This window comes from Molossus molossus, unplaced genomic scaffold (assembly GCF_014108415.1).
Source record: "Molossus molossus isolate mMolMol1 unplaced genomic scaffold, mMolMol1.p scaffold_m16_p_1, whole genome shotgun sequence".
NCBI lineage: Eukaryota > Metazoa > Chordata > Mammalia > Chiroptera > Molossidae > Molossus > Molossus molossus.
In genome coordinates, this window is record NW_023425344.1 from 117,705,771 (window position 1) to 117,722,300 (window position 16,530).

Consider the following 16,530-nt stretch of genomic DNA (forward strand, 5'->3'; position numbering starts at 1 on the left):
ACCTGCACACAGGAGATATGCCAGATCAGAGAAAGGGCTTAGAAGGTAGAGAGATGGGTCAGTGAAGCCTTCCCCCGCCCTCCAGAAAGTGGGTTGGGTTGGGATCTGCGTACCCTGCACACTCTGCTCAACATTGCTTGGGGCCATCAAACCAGCATGTCAAGGGTAGGGCCACTCCAGCCAGGGTAACAAGCAGTCTGGCTGTAGGTTTTGGTCCCTGTCCTTAGCCCTGAATCCCAGAGGCATTGGGAAGAGAAGGGGCATCACCTGTGCCCAGGGACTGGGCCATCCCAATTCAGGGAGCATAACTGCTGTTCCAGCCGGGAAATGCGGAATGCCAGATAGGACGAGGACATGACCAAGAAGCAGATCCTGGAGAAAAGGGGGCAAGAGGGGTTGAATCTCTTCTAGAAAGGGGGCACTTTTAGAGGCTCACCAAAAGTGGGAGTGGGACCAAGCTTCTCTTGCAACTGGAAGAATTAAAGAACCCTGTGCCCTGCAGCCATGTTCAAGCCTGGGCATCTTTCATCCCAAAGGCCACATGGGGGTCGTGAGACTCATCACCATGAAGGTGTCCTCAAAGCCCAGTAGGAGTTCTGGGTTCTTCAGCTGATCCCACCTTCTCTCTGACCAGCCACCTTGGTCCTGCACCTCCTCTGGGAGCCTGAGATCACCCACTGAGGCAGTGGGCCCCAGTCGGCAGAGCCAGAGGAAGGCGATGCGGTAAGGTGAGAGGAAGCCAGGAGCTGGCAGTTCATGAAACATCCCACCATGCTCACTACTGCTGGTCCTCAGGCAGAGTCACAGATGAGGCTGGGGTACCAGAACTGCCCTAATGGTGGGCAGCAGGAAGGCCATGGCTTCCCCCTAGTCTATCTGATGGCCCTCCCCAATTTTGCCAGCCTTCCCAATCCTGGGCAAATTTTCCTTTTCTCAACAGTTTTATATCTTGCTCCTCCACATTGCACAGCCTCAACTCTAAATTACAGGATTGTAAAAATAAGAACCAGAGATAACTTTGTCTCGCCACAGAAGGGCCTGCCTGCCATGTGACCCCCGGGAGCTTACAGTTGACTCAGAATCTTCCCCTTGCTCTGGACAGTGACCTCCCTACACACCCAGGCCCCTGCTCCAAACACCCAGACACCCGGATGGGTCTGCCCCCTCCCCCAATACAGTCACCTACAGCACGAAGAAGACCTTGAGGAGCCTGTAATTCCAGAGCCTAAGCTCTTCGTTGCTCCTGGGCTCCTCCTCCAGCATCTCTTCCTCACAGACAGCACTCTCTGCAATAAGGGAGCAGTTAGTCATCTTCCTGGGGCAGGCAGGACCCCAGCTCAGCGTGGGACATGCCCGTCTCCTGCATTCTCTGAAGCTGCTTGGACTCTTGACTTTCTCTTACGGATTTGGAGAAAGAAAGAAACAACTCTCAGAAACTCTGTTGGCTGTGATGATCCCTTTTTATAGAAGTGAAGGAGGAAAAGCCTGGTCTTTGCACGCTGTTGCCATGGACAAGGCCCCTGAACTCACCAGACCCTGCCGGTTTCCTGGAGGGGAAGAAGCTGTCCGGAGAGTCCATGGATGCCTGAGGGATACAAGGGATGCTGCCTGGGAGGGACAGGGACCTGGAAGCAGGGCACACTTTTCTCCACTTCATCTCAGGGATGAGGACTTCCTGCAGAGAAAGCAGGAGAAGCTGTTTCAACACAGCCCTTGAGATCTTACTTGCCCTGAGGTTCCCACACCAGCTTTATCAAAGCTTTCTCCATATATTACCAACATAGAGACCTAGCAAGGCATGAAGCAGGTACGCAGGAAGCAGGAAACCACTGCCATGGCAATTCTGTCTCTCCTATCTGCTTCCTTGCTGTGACCAGCTTCCCTTCCAGGAAACAATGTCTGTGAAGACTGCTAGTGTAGCCCGGCTGGTGCGGCTCAGTGGTTGAGCGTCGACCCATGCACCAAGAGGTTGCTGGTTTGATTCCCAGTCAGGGCACATGCCCAGGTTTGGGCCTGATCCCCGGCGGGGGCGGGGGGGGGGGGCATGCAGGAGGCAGCCAATCGATGTTCTCTCTCATTGATGTTTCCATCTCTCTCTCCCTCTCCCTTCCTCTCTCTCTAAAAATTAATAAAGAAAAAAAAAAAAAAGACTGCTAGTGTAGATCCAAGACATAAACCCACCCAAGTATGTGGTCAGCTCAGCTGAGTCTGAGAAAGCTCAGCACAACTTATCTTAGATGGGGCAAGTCGTGACTTCTAATCTGGGCTCTAAGCCTAAGCACGTCCCTGATCTTAGCAGTGGGCACTTAAGATCCCCGTCAACAAAAATGAGAACATCACCTTCTCTCTCCCTGCGTGGTACTGTGCACACTGCATGCTTGGCTCACTGCCAGAGTCACTGAAGGAGGCTTCAGAAACCCTGGGGCGATTCCCCCCCCCCCCCCCCCCGCATCCCTACTCTAGAAACTCAGCTCTGCTTACCCAGAACCCCAGCTGCCAAAGGAAACTGCTGGGACCTCCGCAAATCTAAAATGAGTCTGTCTGGGTTCTACATTAATAGCCTTTGAAGTTCTTCCCCAGAACTTATAGGCCCTCCTGATTTTGCTGAAAGAAAGAAGATGGGTCCCTGGCTCTGTGCCTGTACTGGTGTGAGATTCAACCGGGACAGTGTTCTGGGGGTTATTCTGCTCATAAAGTCGGTGGCTCTGCCCAGGACCCGGTGGCTCTGCCCAGGACCCGGTGGCTCTGCACGGCATGGAGAGTGGCAGGGCTAGGAGGCCTCCTGACAGCACGGCTGCTCGCTCTGGAGCCTGGTGCCTGGTGCCTTAGTTCTACGTTGTGGCCCCGGCCCGGGAGGCCCTGACGCCTTGGAGGCACAGGCAGGCTCAAGCCAGCAGCTTTTGCTCCCGGCCTCAGCTCTCACCAGGGACTCGCACTCAGGTTGCTCTGGAAATTCTCTCACACTCAGACTCTTCTTGCTGGAAGGCTGAGGAGAAAAGGGAACAGGGATTACTTGTCCATCTGGAACAGCCAAGGTCAGGCATGGGGAAGTGTCCCCTCCTTTCTGGATCAGATGGAGCCTAGCTCCCAGAGTTTGCAGGAGGTGCCCTATTTAATGCTGAAGCAGACAGGGGAGTCCAGGCAGCCTACTCTCCCATGCGGCTGCCCCTCCCCCTTCCTCACCACCAGCCAGAAAGAACTACAGGCATCCTGGGGAGCCTCCACGCTCCGGTCTGTACACTGAGGAAGCACAAGTGAGGGCATATACAGGGGACACGGAAGGGCCCACTGGCTTCAAAGAGACATGTTCACAAACACAGACACAGTCCAAGGGCTGCCTCTGATACTGAGCCTGAGCCTGTGACTCCCCTCACTGCCCCCGCCCTGTGCTGAAGAAATGGGCGAATCTCCCCAACAGCGTCACCCAAACCTCAGTCCAGGCCTGAGCAGCCTCACTGTCTAACTCCTGCCCCTGAGCTCCATACCTGTAGGTGAGTGCAGACCCTCCTCAGCATGTCATACACACTGTCCCGGGAGAGCAGTGACACAAAAACATACTGGGACATGGAAAGAAAACAAAGGGTTGGGGTGAGTAAAGACTTGAGTCAGGCTGTGGCTCCGGGGGCTGGGACAGGGAGACTGACGAGAGAGTGTGGTTCAGAGACTCACGGACCTTCTGGCTAGTGTTGGTGGTGATGGCCAGGCCATTGGGAAGAAGCCGTGCCATCTTGTGTTTTTTGATCATTTGCACGGACACCACGGGAATGACCACCTGAGGGAGGAGAGGAATGCTTCTCTCAGGACTCATTCCCAGGGACAGTTTCTTTGCTTCCAGCCGAGGGCCCCGCTCCCGCTCGCAGTGCACCAAGCCTGGGCCCCGGAGAAGCCTGGCCTACTGTGGGAGAGTTTGGGAGCCTTCCCCTTCTCACGCGGGTTCCCCCATGACAGTCACCCCCACCGTGCCCAGCCTTGGCAGCAGTGTCACTCCAGACTTCCACCCTCTCACGCAGGAGGCCGAGGATAGCTGCTCCATCCTCTAATAATGGAGTTCCCAGAGCTATTTCCTGACCACACCTGTGGTTCCCCCTGAGTGTGACAGCCCACTCCCATTCTGAAGGCATTTCAGAGGCAGAAAAATTTGGCTGTGAACTGTTCAGCCAACTCAGGCTAGATGTAGAGTCTAGGTTTGGGGCCCCTTTTTGGACCCCAGGTGGGATGCCTCACAGCTGTTCACCCCACCAGTGAGGGGCCTCACCAGGATGCAGGGGCCTCTCTCTTCTCTGGGCTGGGGCTGGGACTCACTGGATTATGACAGCCCTTACCACTCATTACTACCTTGATATCCTTGCCAAAGAGACTGGCATGGAAGCAGAGCCAGTTGGGGGAGATATAGAGCCGGCCCTGGAGAAGGAGGTCCCTCTGGAGGGCGCAGGAGCACACTGGGAAGTCACAGGAGAGAAGACCACGATGAACAAGGTCTGTCAGGAAGCCCCAGGCCCGGATCCTCACATTCAAGAATCCAGAGTCCAGCCTCAGAAACTGTCTTCCTCAGAACCCCACTTCCCGAACAACCTACCCTCCAGTACCCTGAGAGTCCTGACTGCCCCACCCCATCCCAGCAGACTGCTAGATGTTTTCTTTTTCTCAATCCATGCCCCAAAGAGCTGGGGCAGGTTTCTGCCCTCGCCCCCCAAGCCTAGACTCTCACTCCCTCAGCAGAACGCGCCCGGCCCGCCCTGCGGAGAGGACCCGATTGTGCGCATGCTCCCGAGAGGCCTGCGCAGCGAGATCCGTCACTGACAAGAGCAGAACAAAACTAAGATTCGGAAGCCCTGATATTTCTTCAAGAAAACTCATAAATTCAACTTCATGTCCCAAACCAGCCCAGTCTCTCACACTTTTGAAGAAAAAAGGACCAACCACATCCAAAGGGACAGCCTGTTCCCATTTCTGAAGGGTGAGGACAGTACCTGGGTGGGCCTCGGGCACGCCAGGGAGAGCTCACCTTTGAGAACCACCTCCTCCAAGGGGATGTCCTTGAACAGCTTGTGGTATTGCTGGTTGTATTTACTCAGCAGTGTCTGCAAACACAGGCCTGGGGCTGAGAAGTCCTGGGAGACCACGCACCAAAGGGGCCCTGCTCCAGCCACCAGGAAATAATGCCACGGGGCCCATGGGGACTGAACTCGAAGCTGCCAGGAAGTAGCCTATGGGTGTAGAGGGCTGAGTTCCAAGCACAGCTTGTCTCCTGGTCACGCTGGGTCCTGATAGGCAGCCTATGACTGGAGGGGGATGTACCACTCCCACCCAAGAGGGACAGCATTCAGGTTTCCTGGTGGCCAAGGAGCCAGCGGTCACTGAATTCAGGCAGCCCAGTTCCCTCCCTTGCTGGGCAGCAAGAAGTCAGCCTCTACCCACTTACCCCTTCTCGACTGTACTTCTTTATCTCTTCACCCTTCAAGCCTTCTGGCCAGTGCAGACTGCAAAGGAGACATTCCATTCCAGGGACAAGGAACCCTTGAGTCCTACCCATACATCCTTAGCCCTGGCTTCAAGCCAGCAGCTTGGGGCGGAGATTGGAGAGGGGTCCTTCTCTAGAGGCCACGGCACAGTGACAAGCACAGCAAGCAAAAAGCTCGACCTGGGGAGGGGCACTCCTTGAGACACAGTGTGGTCGCACAGAGGGGGCTCAGTGACCCCTTCTCGCAGCCAGCTGTGAGCAATGGCCTACCCCAGTAGATTTGCTCAGCCCGGGCTTAGCTCTGCCAGAGATGCTTAGGAGCCCTTCACCTTAGGCATCAAAAACCTTTTCCTATTTTTCTGGCCAACGGGTAAGCAGAGGAGTAGACCCAAGAATAAATGAGCAGGAGGCACAGGGATTAGGGCCAGTTTGGGGAGTGGGTGAGATGGAGTTGTCAGACTCACAGCTCCGGGGCCTGACCATGGGCCATGATCCCGGCAGGACTGCCTCCGAGCAGCCTCCCCCTGGTGGCCTGGAGCTCTGCAGTGAGGAGTTCAGCAGACTCACCTGACCTGACTGAGCCAAGGCTGGGGGAAATGGGGTGGTGCTGAAATGCAAACCTTTGTCCTAGCCAAGTTGGCCTGAGGACAGGTGGGCAGGGGAGGAGGCTGGTGGTAACCTGAGATGCCTGGACTCTGCTAGGTCCCAGTGCACTGGGTCAGGCCTGGGAGTGGGAGGAAGAGGCCCTGGGCAGCCTATGCTAGACCTAACATCTTGTTTCAGCCTTACAGTCCCATTTCTAACAGGTCACCTCCCCAGGGCTTCCCACCCCCAATCCATATGCATATCTGAATTGCGGGGGGCCCTCACCTGGATTCCGGGGGAGTCTGAACCCTCTCTAGTTTCTCTGTGCAGAACACAGGGCTCTTCAGAGAAGTCGTCTTCCCATGCATCTGTTTGTTGCTAAGAAGAAACAGGCCCACATCAGGAAGGGAGGCTTCATGGGGACACCTTTCCGTACTAGCTCCACCATCCCCGGGCAGCTGCTCTGCCCGCCGCACAGGACTGGCCCTGCTGTTCAGGGTGAGGCTGAGGACACTGCAGTCTGGAGGCAGCCGCTCAGGCAGGGCTTCTGGGCAGCTGGGTAGAGGTGGGAGTCTTACTAGTTGTCTTTCCTACAAGCCTGAAGTTCAGTTTATCACTGGGCCGGAGGAAAGTCAATCTACATCATAGGGCCGGGCAGAGGTAGGTGTCTGGCCCCACCCGTAAGAAGGCTCACTAGGAGGGAGAACTCTGAGACTTGCTCAAGGCTGAAAGAAAGTTTCCGAGGGGCCCAGCAGCATTACGTAAACTGTCAGGTTCTGGGAAGGACGCTGAGCACGAGGCCTTCTCAAAGCTGGGGAGCTGATGCAGCTGCTGGTGAGGGAGTGGACTTCAGTCAGCCCACAGGTAAGTGTGGGCCAGGAGGGGAGGGGCTGCCCCACACCAGGAAGTCACCACTGGTTTTCTTTGAACAGTCAGGATAGCTCAGCCTGAGAGCCAAACCATCTTAAAAGTGTCAAGAGTGAAGGCCCTGGAAGGAGGAGACACCCTCTTCCTGAGCAGAGGGAGCTCCTCATGGCCCTTGAACTTATGTCTCTGCCAAATGGCCCCAAACAACAGGGTTCCCCACTGTCTGCCCCTCTGGGGAAGACAGGCTTGAACTCAATAGACTGAGCAGTGAACCAGGCGCCGGCTGAGCGGGCCCAGGGGCTGACGGGAAGGGAGGGTGGCCAAGAAGCAGAGCCAAGGCAAGACAGTGCGGGGGTGGGCATGCGAACACAGCCCTGTGCAGTGGTCTCAGCCGGCACCGAGCTGGAGCCGAGGCCTGCGAGCCCCAGCACTGACTTGGGCAAGTCAGAGTTCCCTCCCTCAAGGACAGAGCTGCAGCCCAGCGTCATCCTGTACACCAAAAGGTTGTGGGTTTGATCCCAAGTCGGGGTGCATATGGGAGACAACTGATCAATGTTTCTCTCTCTCCTTTCCTCCCTCTCTCTATAAAAATCAATAAAAACATATCCTTGGGTGAGGATTTAAAAAACACACACAAAAAAACAGTTATGGACTCAGCAGAGATCTGCCAAGACTCTCAGAGATTATTTAGTCTGACCCCCTTTACCATACATACCATTGTACAAATTAGAAAAATGAGACCTAGCAGGGAACAGGCCGCACCCACCGTCACCGCCATGTGACCTGGTGACCTCTGCCTCAATCTTATGGAGAGTTTTGAAATACACATCAGCATGTATTTTCTAAATCTTGCAAAGTAACAGACTATACTAGTGATTTGACCCTGTGAGTCCCAAAGTTACCTGCTATCAAACTATACTACAAGCCATAGTAATCGAAAAAGCATGGTACTTACATAAAAACAGATATATAGATCAATGGAACAGAATAGAGAGCCCAGAAATAACCCCACACTTAATATTTGACAAAGGAACCTGGCCGGTGTGGCTCAGGGGTTGAGCATTGACCTGGTGCATTGACCGTGCACCAGGAGGTCCCAGGTTCGATTCCTGGTCAGGGCACATGCCTGGGTTGCAGGCTCAATCCCCAGTAGGGGGTGTGTGGAAGGCAGCCAATTGATGTCTTCCTCATCATGTATATTTCTATCTCTCTCTCTCTCTCCTTGATTCTTCTTTTCCTTCTTTTTTTAAATCCTTACCTGAGGATATTTTTCTATTTATCTTCAGGTAGAGAGAAAGGGAGAGAAAGAGAGAGAGACACACACACATCAACGTGAAAGGGACACATCGACTGGCTGTCTCCCATATGACCCACTCCAAGGCTGAGGATGAACCACAACTGAGGTACGTGCCCTTGGCTCGAATCAAACCTCGGACTCATTGGTCCGCAGGCCGGTGCTCTATCACTGAGCCAAATCAGCCAGGGCAATAAAAATATTTTAAAAGATATTTGACAAAGGAGGAAAGAACAAACATTGGGGTAAAAACAGTCTATTCAGTAAGTGGTGTTGGAAAAATTGGACAGATACATGCAAAAAGAAAAAAAAGAAAAGAAACTAAACCACCTTCTTACACTATATACAAGAACAAACTCTAAATGGATTAAAAACTTAAATGTAAGACTCACAACCATAAAACTCTTAGAAGAAAACACAGGCAGTGAAATCTCTGACATTTCTCTTAGCAATTTTTTGTTTTTCTGTTATATCTGCTTGGGCAAGGGACACAAAAGAAAAATATACACAAATGGAACTACATCAAACTAAAAAGTTTTTTTCTTTTTTCTTTCCATATTTTTGTTCAAATAGAGTGGAAGGGAGAGAGAGAGAGAGAGAGAGAGAGAGAGAGAGAGAGAAACATCGATGTAAAAGGGACACCTCGAGTGGTTGCCACCCGCACGACACCAACCAGGGCCAGGGACAAACTGCAACCGAAGTACATGCCCTTAGCGGGAACCGAACCTGGGTCTCTCTGGACTGCAGGCCGACGCTCTAACCACTGAGCCAAACCAGCCAGGGCAAACTAAAAAGTTTTTTGCACAGCAAAGAAAACCATCAACAAAATGAAAAGACAACCTATTAAATGGAAGATACTTACCAATGATGTATCTGATAAGCAGTTAATATACAAAAGTTATTAATATATATTTTTTAATCCTCACCCAAGAACATTTTCCCATTTTTTGTTCAGATAGAGCAGGAGGGAGGGGGAGAGAGAGGGGGAGAGAGAGAGAGAGAGAGAGAGAGAGAGAGAGAGAGAGAGAAACATCAATGTAAAAGGGACACGTCGAGTGGCTGCCACCCACATGACCCAACCAGGGCTGGGGACAAACTGCAACAGAGGTATGTGCCCTTAGTGGGAACCGAACCTGGGTCTCTCTGGACTGCAGGCCGACACTCTAACCGCTGAGCCAAACCAGACAGGTCTTTATCAATATTTTTATAAATATATGTTTTTATTGAGTTTTTAGAGAGAGGAAGGGAGAGGAAGAAAGATACAGAAATATTGATGAGAGAAACATCTATCCATTGGCTGCCTCCTGCTTGCCCCCCACTGGTGGTTGGGCTCACAACCTGGGCATATGCTCTGACTGGGAATCAAACCAGCAACCTCTTTGTGCATAAAACAGCACTCAACACTGAGCCACACTGGCTGGGCTAATATACAAAATTTATAAAGAACTCATACTACTCAAAGCAAACAATCCAATTAAAAAATGGGCAGAGGGCCCTAGCCAGTTTGGCCCAGTGGTTAGAGCATTGGCCCGCAAACTGAAGGGTCTCAGATTTTATTCCCAGTCAAGGGCATGTACCTGGGTTGCAGGTTTCATCTCTGGTCCTGGTTGGGGTTCTGTGGAGGCAACAAATCGATGTGTCTCTCTCACATCAATGTTTCTTTCCTTCCCTCCCTCCCTTTCTCCCTCCCTTCCATTCTGTCTAAAAATCAATGGAAAAATATTCTCAGGTGAGGATTAACAAAAACAACAAAATGGGCAGAAGACCTGTATAAACACTTCTCCAAAGAGGACATATAGATGGCCAACAGACATATGAAAAGATGCTCAACATCACTAATCATAAGAAAAATGCAAATTAAAACCACAATGAGATATCACCTCACACTTGTCAGAATGGCTATCATCAATAAATCAACAAATAACAAGTATTGATGAGGATGTGGAGAAAAGGGAACCCTTGTGCACTGCTGGTGGGAATGCAGACTGGTGCAGCCACTGTGGAAAGCAGTGTGGGGTTATCTCAAAAAGTTAAAAGTGGAACTGCCTTATGCACTCACAATTCCACTTCTGGGAATACATTTGAAGAAACCCAAAACACGAATTCAAAAGAATACATGCATCCCTATGTTCAATGCAGCATTTTTTACAGTAGCCAAGATATGGAAGCAACCCAAGTACCCATCAATAGACAAATGGACAAAGAAGAGATGGTACATATATGCAATGGAATATTACTCGGCCATAAAAAAGAATGAAATCGTGCCCTAGAGCAGTAGTTCTCAACCTGTGGGTTGTGACCCCTTTGGGGATCTAATGACCCTTTCACAGGGGTCGCTTAAGACATAACAGTAGCAAAATTATAGTTATGAAGTAGCAACAAAAATAATTTTATGGTTGGGGGTCATATGAGGAACTGTATTAAAGGGTTGCGGCATCTGGAAGGTTGAGAACCACTGCCCTAGAGGGTATTATGCTAAGTGAAATAAGACAGTCAGAGAAAGACAAATACCATATGATTTCACTTATATTGGAATCTAAAGAACAAAATACACCCCAGCCGGTTTGGCTCAGCAGTTAGACCGTTAGCCCGCGGACTGATGAGCTGTGGGTTCAATTCTGGTTAAGGGCACGTAACCTCAGTTGTATTTCATCCCCGGCCGTGGTTGGGGTCATGTGAGGCAATCAGTTAATGTGTTTCTCTCACATCGATGTTTTTCTCTCCATCCCACTCTATCTTAACAAAAATGGAAAAATGTCCTCAGGTGAGGATTAAAAAAACAAACAAAATGGAAACAGAGTCATAGACACAGAAAGCAGCCTGGTGGCTGCCAGAAGGGATTGGGGAACTGGGTAAAAAGGATGAAGGGGTTAAGAAGTAGAAATTGGTAGTTACAGAATAGTCATGGGAGTAAAGTAAGCATAGGGAATACATAGTTAATAATGTTGTAATAAGTGTGTGTGGTGCCAGGTGGGCACTGGAAATATCAGGGAGACACTTTGTAAAGTATATGATTGTCTAACCACTATACTATATACCTAAAACTATACAAAACAATATCAATATTAAACTTTAATTGAAAAAAATCAGGGTTTCTCATATTTATATTTATTTTTTCAATCAAAGCCACAAAAAATATCATTATTTCCCTGAGGGGGATGGAGCAGGGGAGGCCCAATATTTTGGATATTAAAAGAGTAGAGCCCTGGCCAGTTTGGCTCAGCGGTTAGAGCATCAGTCCACAGACCAGAGAGTCCTGGGTTCGGTTTCCGCTAAGGGCACCCACCTCAATTGCAGTTTGTCCCTGGCCCCATTGGGGTTGTTTGCGTGGCAACCACTCGATGTGTCTCTCTCACATTGATGTTTCCCTCTCTTTCTTCCCCCCTCTCTCCCTCCTGCTCTATCTGAAGATAAATGCCAAAATGTCCTCTAGTGAGGATAAAAAAAAAAAAAAGTAGAAAAGATTGGAAAGTCCTCAAAGGCAGCCCTTTCACCACGCTGAGCCTGGTCTGAAGGCAGGATGTCTATACGGAGGACACAGCAGGTGCCTGCTCTGCCCTGGCCCAGCACTTCCAGACATTCACTCCACGTGGTTGACTGATCAAAGGGGGAGCTCAGGTCGGAGGAAAACAACGTACGGAAAAGGATAAAGTGGCCCAGACAGCATGGACTGGGGTATTTGGGGAAGCCACAAGCTGGGCCCCTGCTGCCCCCACTGTACTGTCCCCTTGGCTGCACTCCCCTGGGCTGTGGCCCATCCAGGCAACACTCCTCCAACTTACCCAGCCCCCTCCCCCCACCCAACCTCCCTAACGCAGGGCAGACCTTCCTCCAGGACTCCTTCAGGCCTCTGACAGACTGACACCGAAGCAGAAAGCTTAGCTAGGCCTTCGTGGTCACAGGCAGGTCCCCTTTGGTGTCTCCTACTCCACACTCTCCACAGGACTTCCCATGGACATCTGAGATACTAGAGCACCTTGTGGGTCCTGCCAGCTCTTCCCAAAGCCAGGCCCAGGCCCAGCTCTACCCTCTCCTGCAGCCAGCCAGGACTCTGGGCCCCAGGGAGCTCCACGGAGAGACCTTCTCTTCCAAACAAAAAGACACATCTTAGCCATAGGTGCCTGAGAGTACAAACCTGGAGACCACAGAAATAAACATCTAGGGACAGGAAGCTCAGTGGACATCTGTCCTGGAGGGAATGTTGACCACTGGGGCTCCTTTGCTTTTCGGGGATTTTCTTTGAATGGGATCACATATTATGTGATCTTTTATGTGGCTCCTTTTACTTGGCAATGCATTTGTGACATTCACACAGTGTTGCATGTAGTTTTAAACTGCATTTTCACTGGTGTTTAGAATTCCATTCTATGGATATACTATAATTGATTTATTCATTTTACTATTTCTTTTTAAATCCTCACCTGAGGATATTTCTCCATTCACCTCCAGATAAAGTGAGGGAGAGAGAGCATGGAGGGTGGGGAGAGAGAGAGAAACATCAATGTGAGAGAGACCCGTCGATTGGTTGCCTTCCACACAACCCTGACCAGGGCTGGGAACTGAACCGCAACCAAGGTATGTGCCCTTGGCTGGAATCGAACCCACAATTCTTTGGTCCGTGGGCTGACGCTCTAACTGCTAAGCCAAACCAGCCAGAGCTCATTTTACTATTGATAGGCATCTTGGCAGTTCCCAGTTTTTGCCTGTTCCAAAAGTTCTGCTATAGATATCCTAGTACCTGTCTGTGGACACAAGTATTCATTTCTATGGGTAAACTCTTGGGATTGGAACTGCTGGGTCCTAAGGTAGGCATATGTTCAGCTTCAGGCCTTTGAAGGCTCTCAGGTGATTTTCAACTCTTAGCCAGCATTATGAAACCACTGGATGAACCCTGCCTCATCCCTCCTTTCTTTGTGGTTTCTGGTCTCCAGGGCCAATTCTCCTACCTGGGCTCTGGATCCAGGGCCCTGACCTTCTTATGCCTTCACCCTATTCCTCCACAGTTCCAGGAACATCCTTGGCAAGAATCACACCATGAAGAGAGATTTCCTTCATCTATTAAGGTCACAGAGGCCATTTACTAAGTTGTGCCAAGGAAGTAAGACCAGCAGCTTTCCTTGTGGCCTAGGCCAGCGCTGAGCCACGCTGTGACCTTCCTGCGGGGCCACAGTCTCGACACAGCCCCGACTGCACCCAAAGGGAAACTTGAATCGTGTGGATAGAGCCAGGCTCATCATCGGTACGCCGAAACTTGAAGCTAAAAGTAATCTTCTTTTGCAAAAAATAATTTTAATATTTCTTACACAGGAGCTGCACCTCACTTTTTATTTTCTAAGCTGATATTCCATACCTAGGACAACTGCTTTGCCCTTTCTGCTGACTAGAAAAGGGTGAAATCCCATATTTGAAATCCATAATCTGTACTGAGTATAAGGGGCGAGGTTCAGGGAGTTGGGGGCCATATGCTGGGTCCCGATCCAGCCTTCCTGCTCAGCAACCCTGGCAAACGACTCAGGGATGGGAGGCGCTCGGCACAGCCACAGACATACTTCTCAGGAGCTGGTCTGAGAACACCTGGGCCAGGAACAAGGTTGGTTTCTTTTTATTACTTGTGGCATCTTTGAAATGAGGGAGATGCGGAGTGCCAGAGGCTCTGCTTCCCAAGACATCACGGTTTGTACCAAAGGACCTTGGCCATCGCCTCCAGAGCCACGGGTGTGCTCCAAACCCAAGCAAAGTCACTGCAAGCTGACCAGCAGCCTCAGTAGAGTGAAAAGATGAGCAGGCCCATCAGATTCCCTTTCTAGTAGGTCCTCACAGGGAAATGTGAGGTGTAGGTGTACAGCCAGGAGCAGAGAACGCGCATGCTGGAGCAGAACCTCCAGAGCACCAGAGACTGGGTCTAGAGCAAGGGAGGCAGCAGCAGAGAGGAGCAGGGGCCACAGGCCAAGCCCCAGTCTAGGGACAGCAAAGATGGTCCGTTCCCTGTGGCTGTCCATTGACCTTCAATTCTGCTTCCAGTGCCCCAGCACTTGCAGCCAGACAAGAAACCCCCACATCTGGTTTGCCCAAAGATGATAACCAAAGCACACATGTGATGTCACTTAGGTAGGGGATACTACTTTCATTTCACAGTGGAGAATGGAGGTTCGGCTGGGTTCAATGACTTGCCCCACAGCCATTGTCAGGACCAGGACTCCATGGAGGTGTGTCTGACACCCAAGCATGGGGCATACCTTGCCCTCCAAAAGGCTTTAGGGCCAGAAAGGGGAGCGGACTCTCTCTGAATGCTTAAACCAAGTCAAGCCCTGTTAGCTGAGGGAGGCCTTGGGGAGAAGGGAGGTGACCAGATCTGGCTCATGATCTCTCACCCTTACTCAGCTCTAGTTCTACAAGGGAGATGGCATCATCCCCATTATACAAATGAGGAAACTGAGGCCCAGAGAGGTAAAGTATCTGGCTCCTGACTACATAACTGGAAAGTAGTGGAGTTTGAATTCATACTCCAGTCTGGCTGAAAATGTACACTCTTTCTTTTTCTTTTTTTATCCTCACCTGAGGACATTTTTGCATTTATCTTCATTTACAACGAGAGGGAGAGAGAGAGAGAAACATTGATGTGAGAGAGACACATCGAGTGGCTCTCACCCACACGACCCCAACCAGGGCCGGGGACAAACTGCAACCGAGGTACGTGCCCTTAGCGGGGACCAAACCTGGGACTCTCTGGTCCGCAAGCCGATGCTCTAACCACTGAGCCAAACCAGCCAGGGTGAAAATATGCATTCTTTCTAATGTGGCCCAGGGCCAGGAGGACTTGAGGTCCCTGGGATTCTGTTCTCTCTCATAGCTTTCCCGGCCTCCAGGGCCAGGCCCCAGCTCTTCCCAAAGGCCCCAGTAGAGGAGGACTGGGGGAGACAGAAGATAGTCTCTCGGGCTAAGATGACTATGAGGGGCCCTCTGGGGAGTGGGATTACCTAGATCAGACGCCCTCTCCCGAGCCTTTATCTCCTCTACTCAAAGAACCAAACAAACTGGGAGGGCTAGTTGCTTAGGAGGAGATGTGGGCTGGCCCAGCCCTCTGGGGGTGGCTGGATCCATTCAGAACAAGGAGCCCTTTGAACTCTGGTGCTACAGGGATTTCAGAAACCCTGGTTTCTCCCATGCAGTGGGAGCTGGGATGGCCGAGAGCAAGGCTAGCCCCATCTCCCACTCTCAGCAGCCAAGGCACTGTCCTCTGCCTCGGTCTCCCAGTGGATCTCAGCGCTACTCAGTCAGGCCCCTTAGCTGCTTGGCTGACTGGACCAGCCCTGGTTAAAGAGCCCCAGTTTCCATTTCCCCTGCTCCCTGAGCTCCCACCCAGGCCTGGGCAGTCTGAGCACACCAGAAAGTCCTAGCTCCTCATGAAGAGGGAATTCGGGAGCAAATGCTCCGGCTGAGGCTCCCCCTGTACTTGGGAAGTGTGCTAATGAGGTGTCCCTCCCAGCTCTGCCTGGGCCTTGCTTTGCTAATTTGATCCTGCCCAAGATGGAATCCTTCTTGTTCTCATCCCCCCCCAGTACCTCTCCTCCCTGAAACCTGGACGGCCTGTACCTGCAGGGAAAGTAGACCCCTCCCTGCCTGTGTCCACACCCAGTCTGCTCAGGTATCTTCCTTTGCTGCATTGCCTGTTTCTGTGGCTGGCTCCCACCAGACTGTATTCATCTCTTGCCACAGGGCCTCATATAGCTTCAAGTATACAGTATGTGCTCAATAACCGTTTATTGAATAAACAGATGCTGGCTGATGAAAGGCTCCTCTGTGTTGTTCAGCAGCAGTAGGGCTTTAGGATGCGAACATAAGACCTGGGGTGAGAGCAATCCACTCAAGTTTGCTTCTGGCTTCCCCTGACCTTTTGGATGGATGGTCCCCAGTCACCTCCCTCTGAGTTTGCTCCTCCTTGACCTGCAGATCTTCAGGGCTGCTGTGAGGACCTGAGAGGTCATGGCCCAGTCCTGGGTAGGGGGCCAGTTCTCACGGCCTTGCCCATTGAGCCTCACACCCCCTGTCGGCACCACTGAGAGCTGAGTTGGCTCCAAGTCCATCATGTCCCTAGAGGTTCAGCTCCCCAGGGGAAGTAGAGATGGAGGCACCTCTGGGCCCTGACCTGACTCACAAAGCCCATACACGTCCTGCACAACTGAAATCTTTCCCTTGGGACTATAGCCAGAGAGAGCGGCCGGGGCCGGGACCTCTCTACACCTGGGCCGCACCCAGTGACGCCTCCCACCCATCTTGCGCCCAGAGGCGCTCCCACAGCTCAGGCCCAGCCGAGCTCTGGATG

General features: G+C 51.6%; 1 protein-coding gene across 1 annotated transcript in view; it reads right to left on the reverse strand.

Moving 5' to 3' along the window:
- Positions 1 to 263: 263 nt before the first annotated feature.
- GRAMD2A (GRAM domain containing 2A) overlaps positions 264 to 16,530 on the reverse strand; it is a 32,640-nt gene continuing 16,373 nt past the window's right edge. Inside the window, 11 exon segments of the mRNA XM_036280319.1 lie at positions 264 to 372; positions 1,187 to 1,355; positions 1,358 to 1,395; positions 1,527 to 1,675; positions 2,924 to 2,986; positions 3,486 to 3,557; positions 3,674 to 3,772; positions 4,336 to 4,439; positions 5,006 to 5,081; positions 5,423 to 5,480; positions 6,332 to 6,424. Coding sequence (XP_036136212.1) covers positions 264 to 372; positions 1,187 to 1,355; positions 1,358 to 1,395; positions 1,527 to 1,675; positions 2,924 to 2,986; positions 3,486 to 3,557; positions 3,674 to 3,772; positions 4,336 to 4,439; positions 5,006 to 5,081; positions 5,423 to 5,480; positions 6,332 to 6,424 — 1,030 coding nt within the window.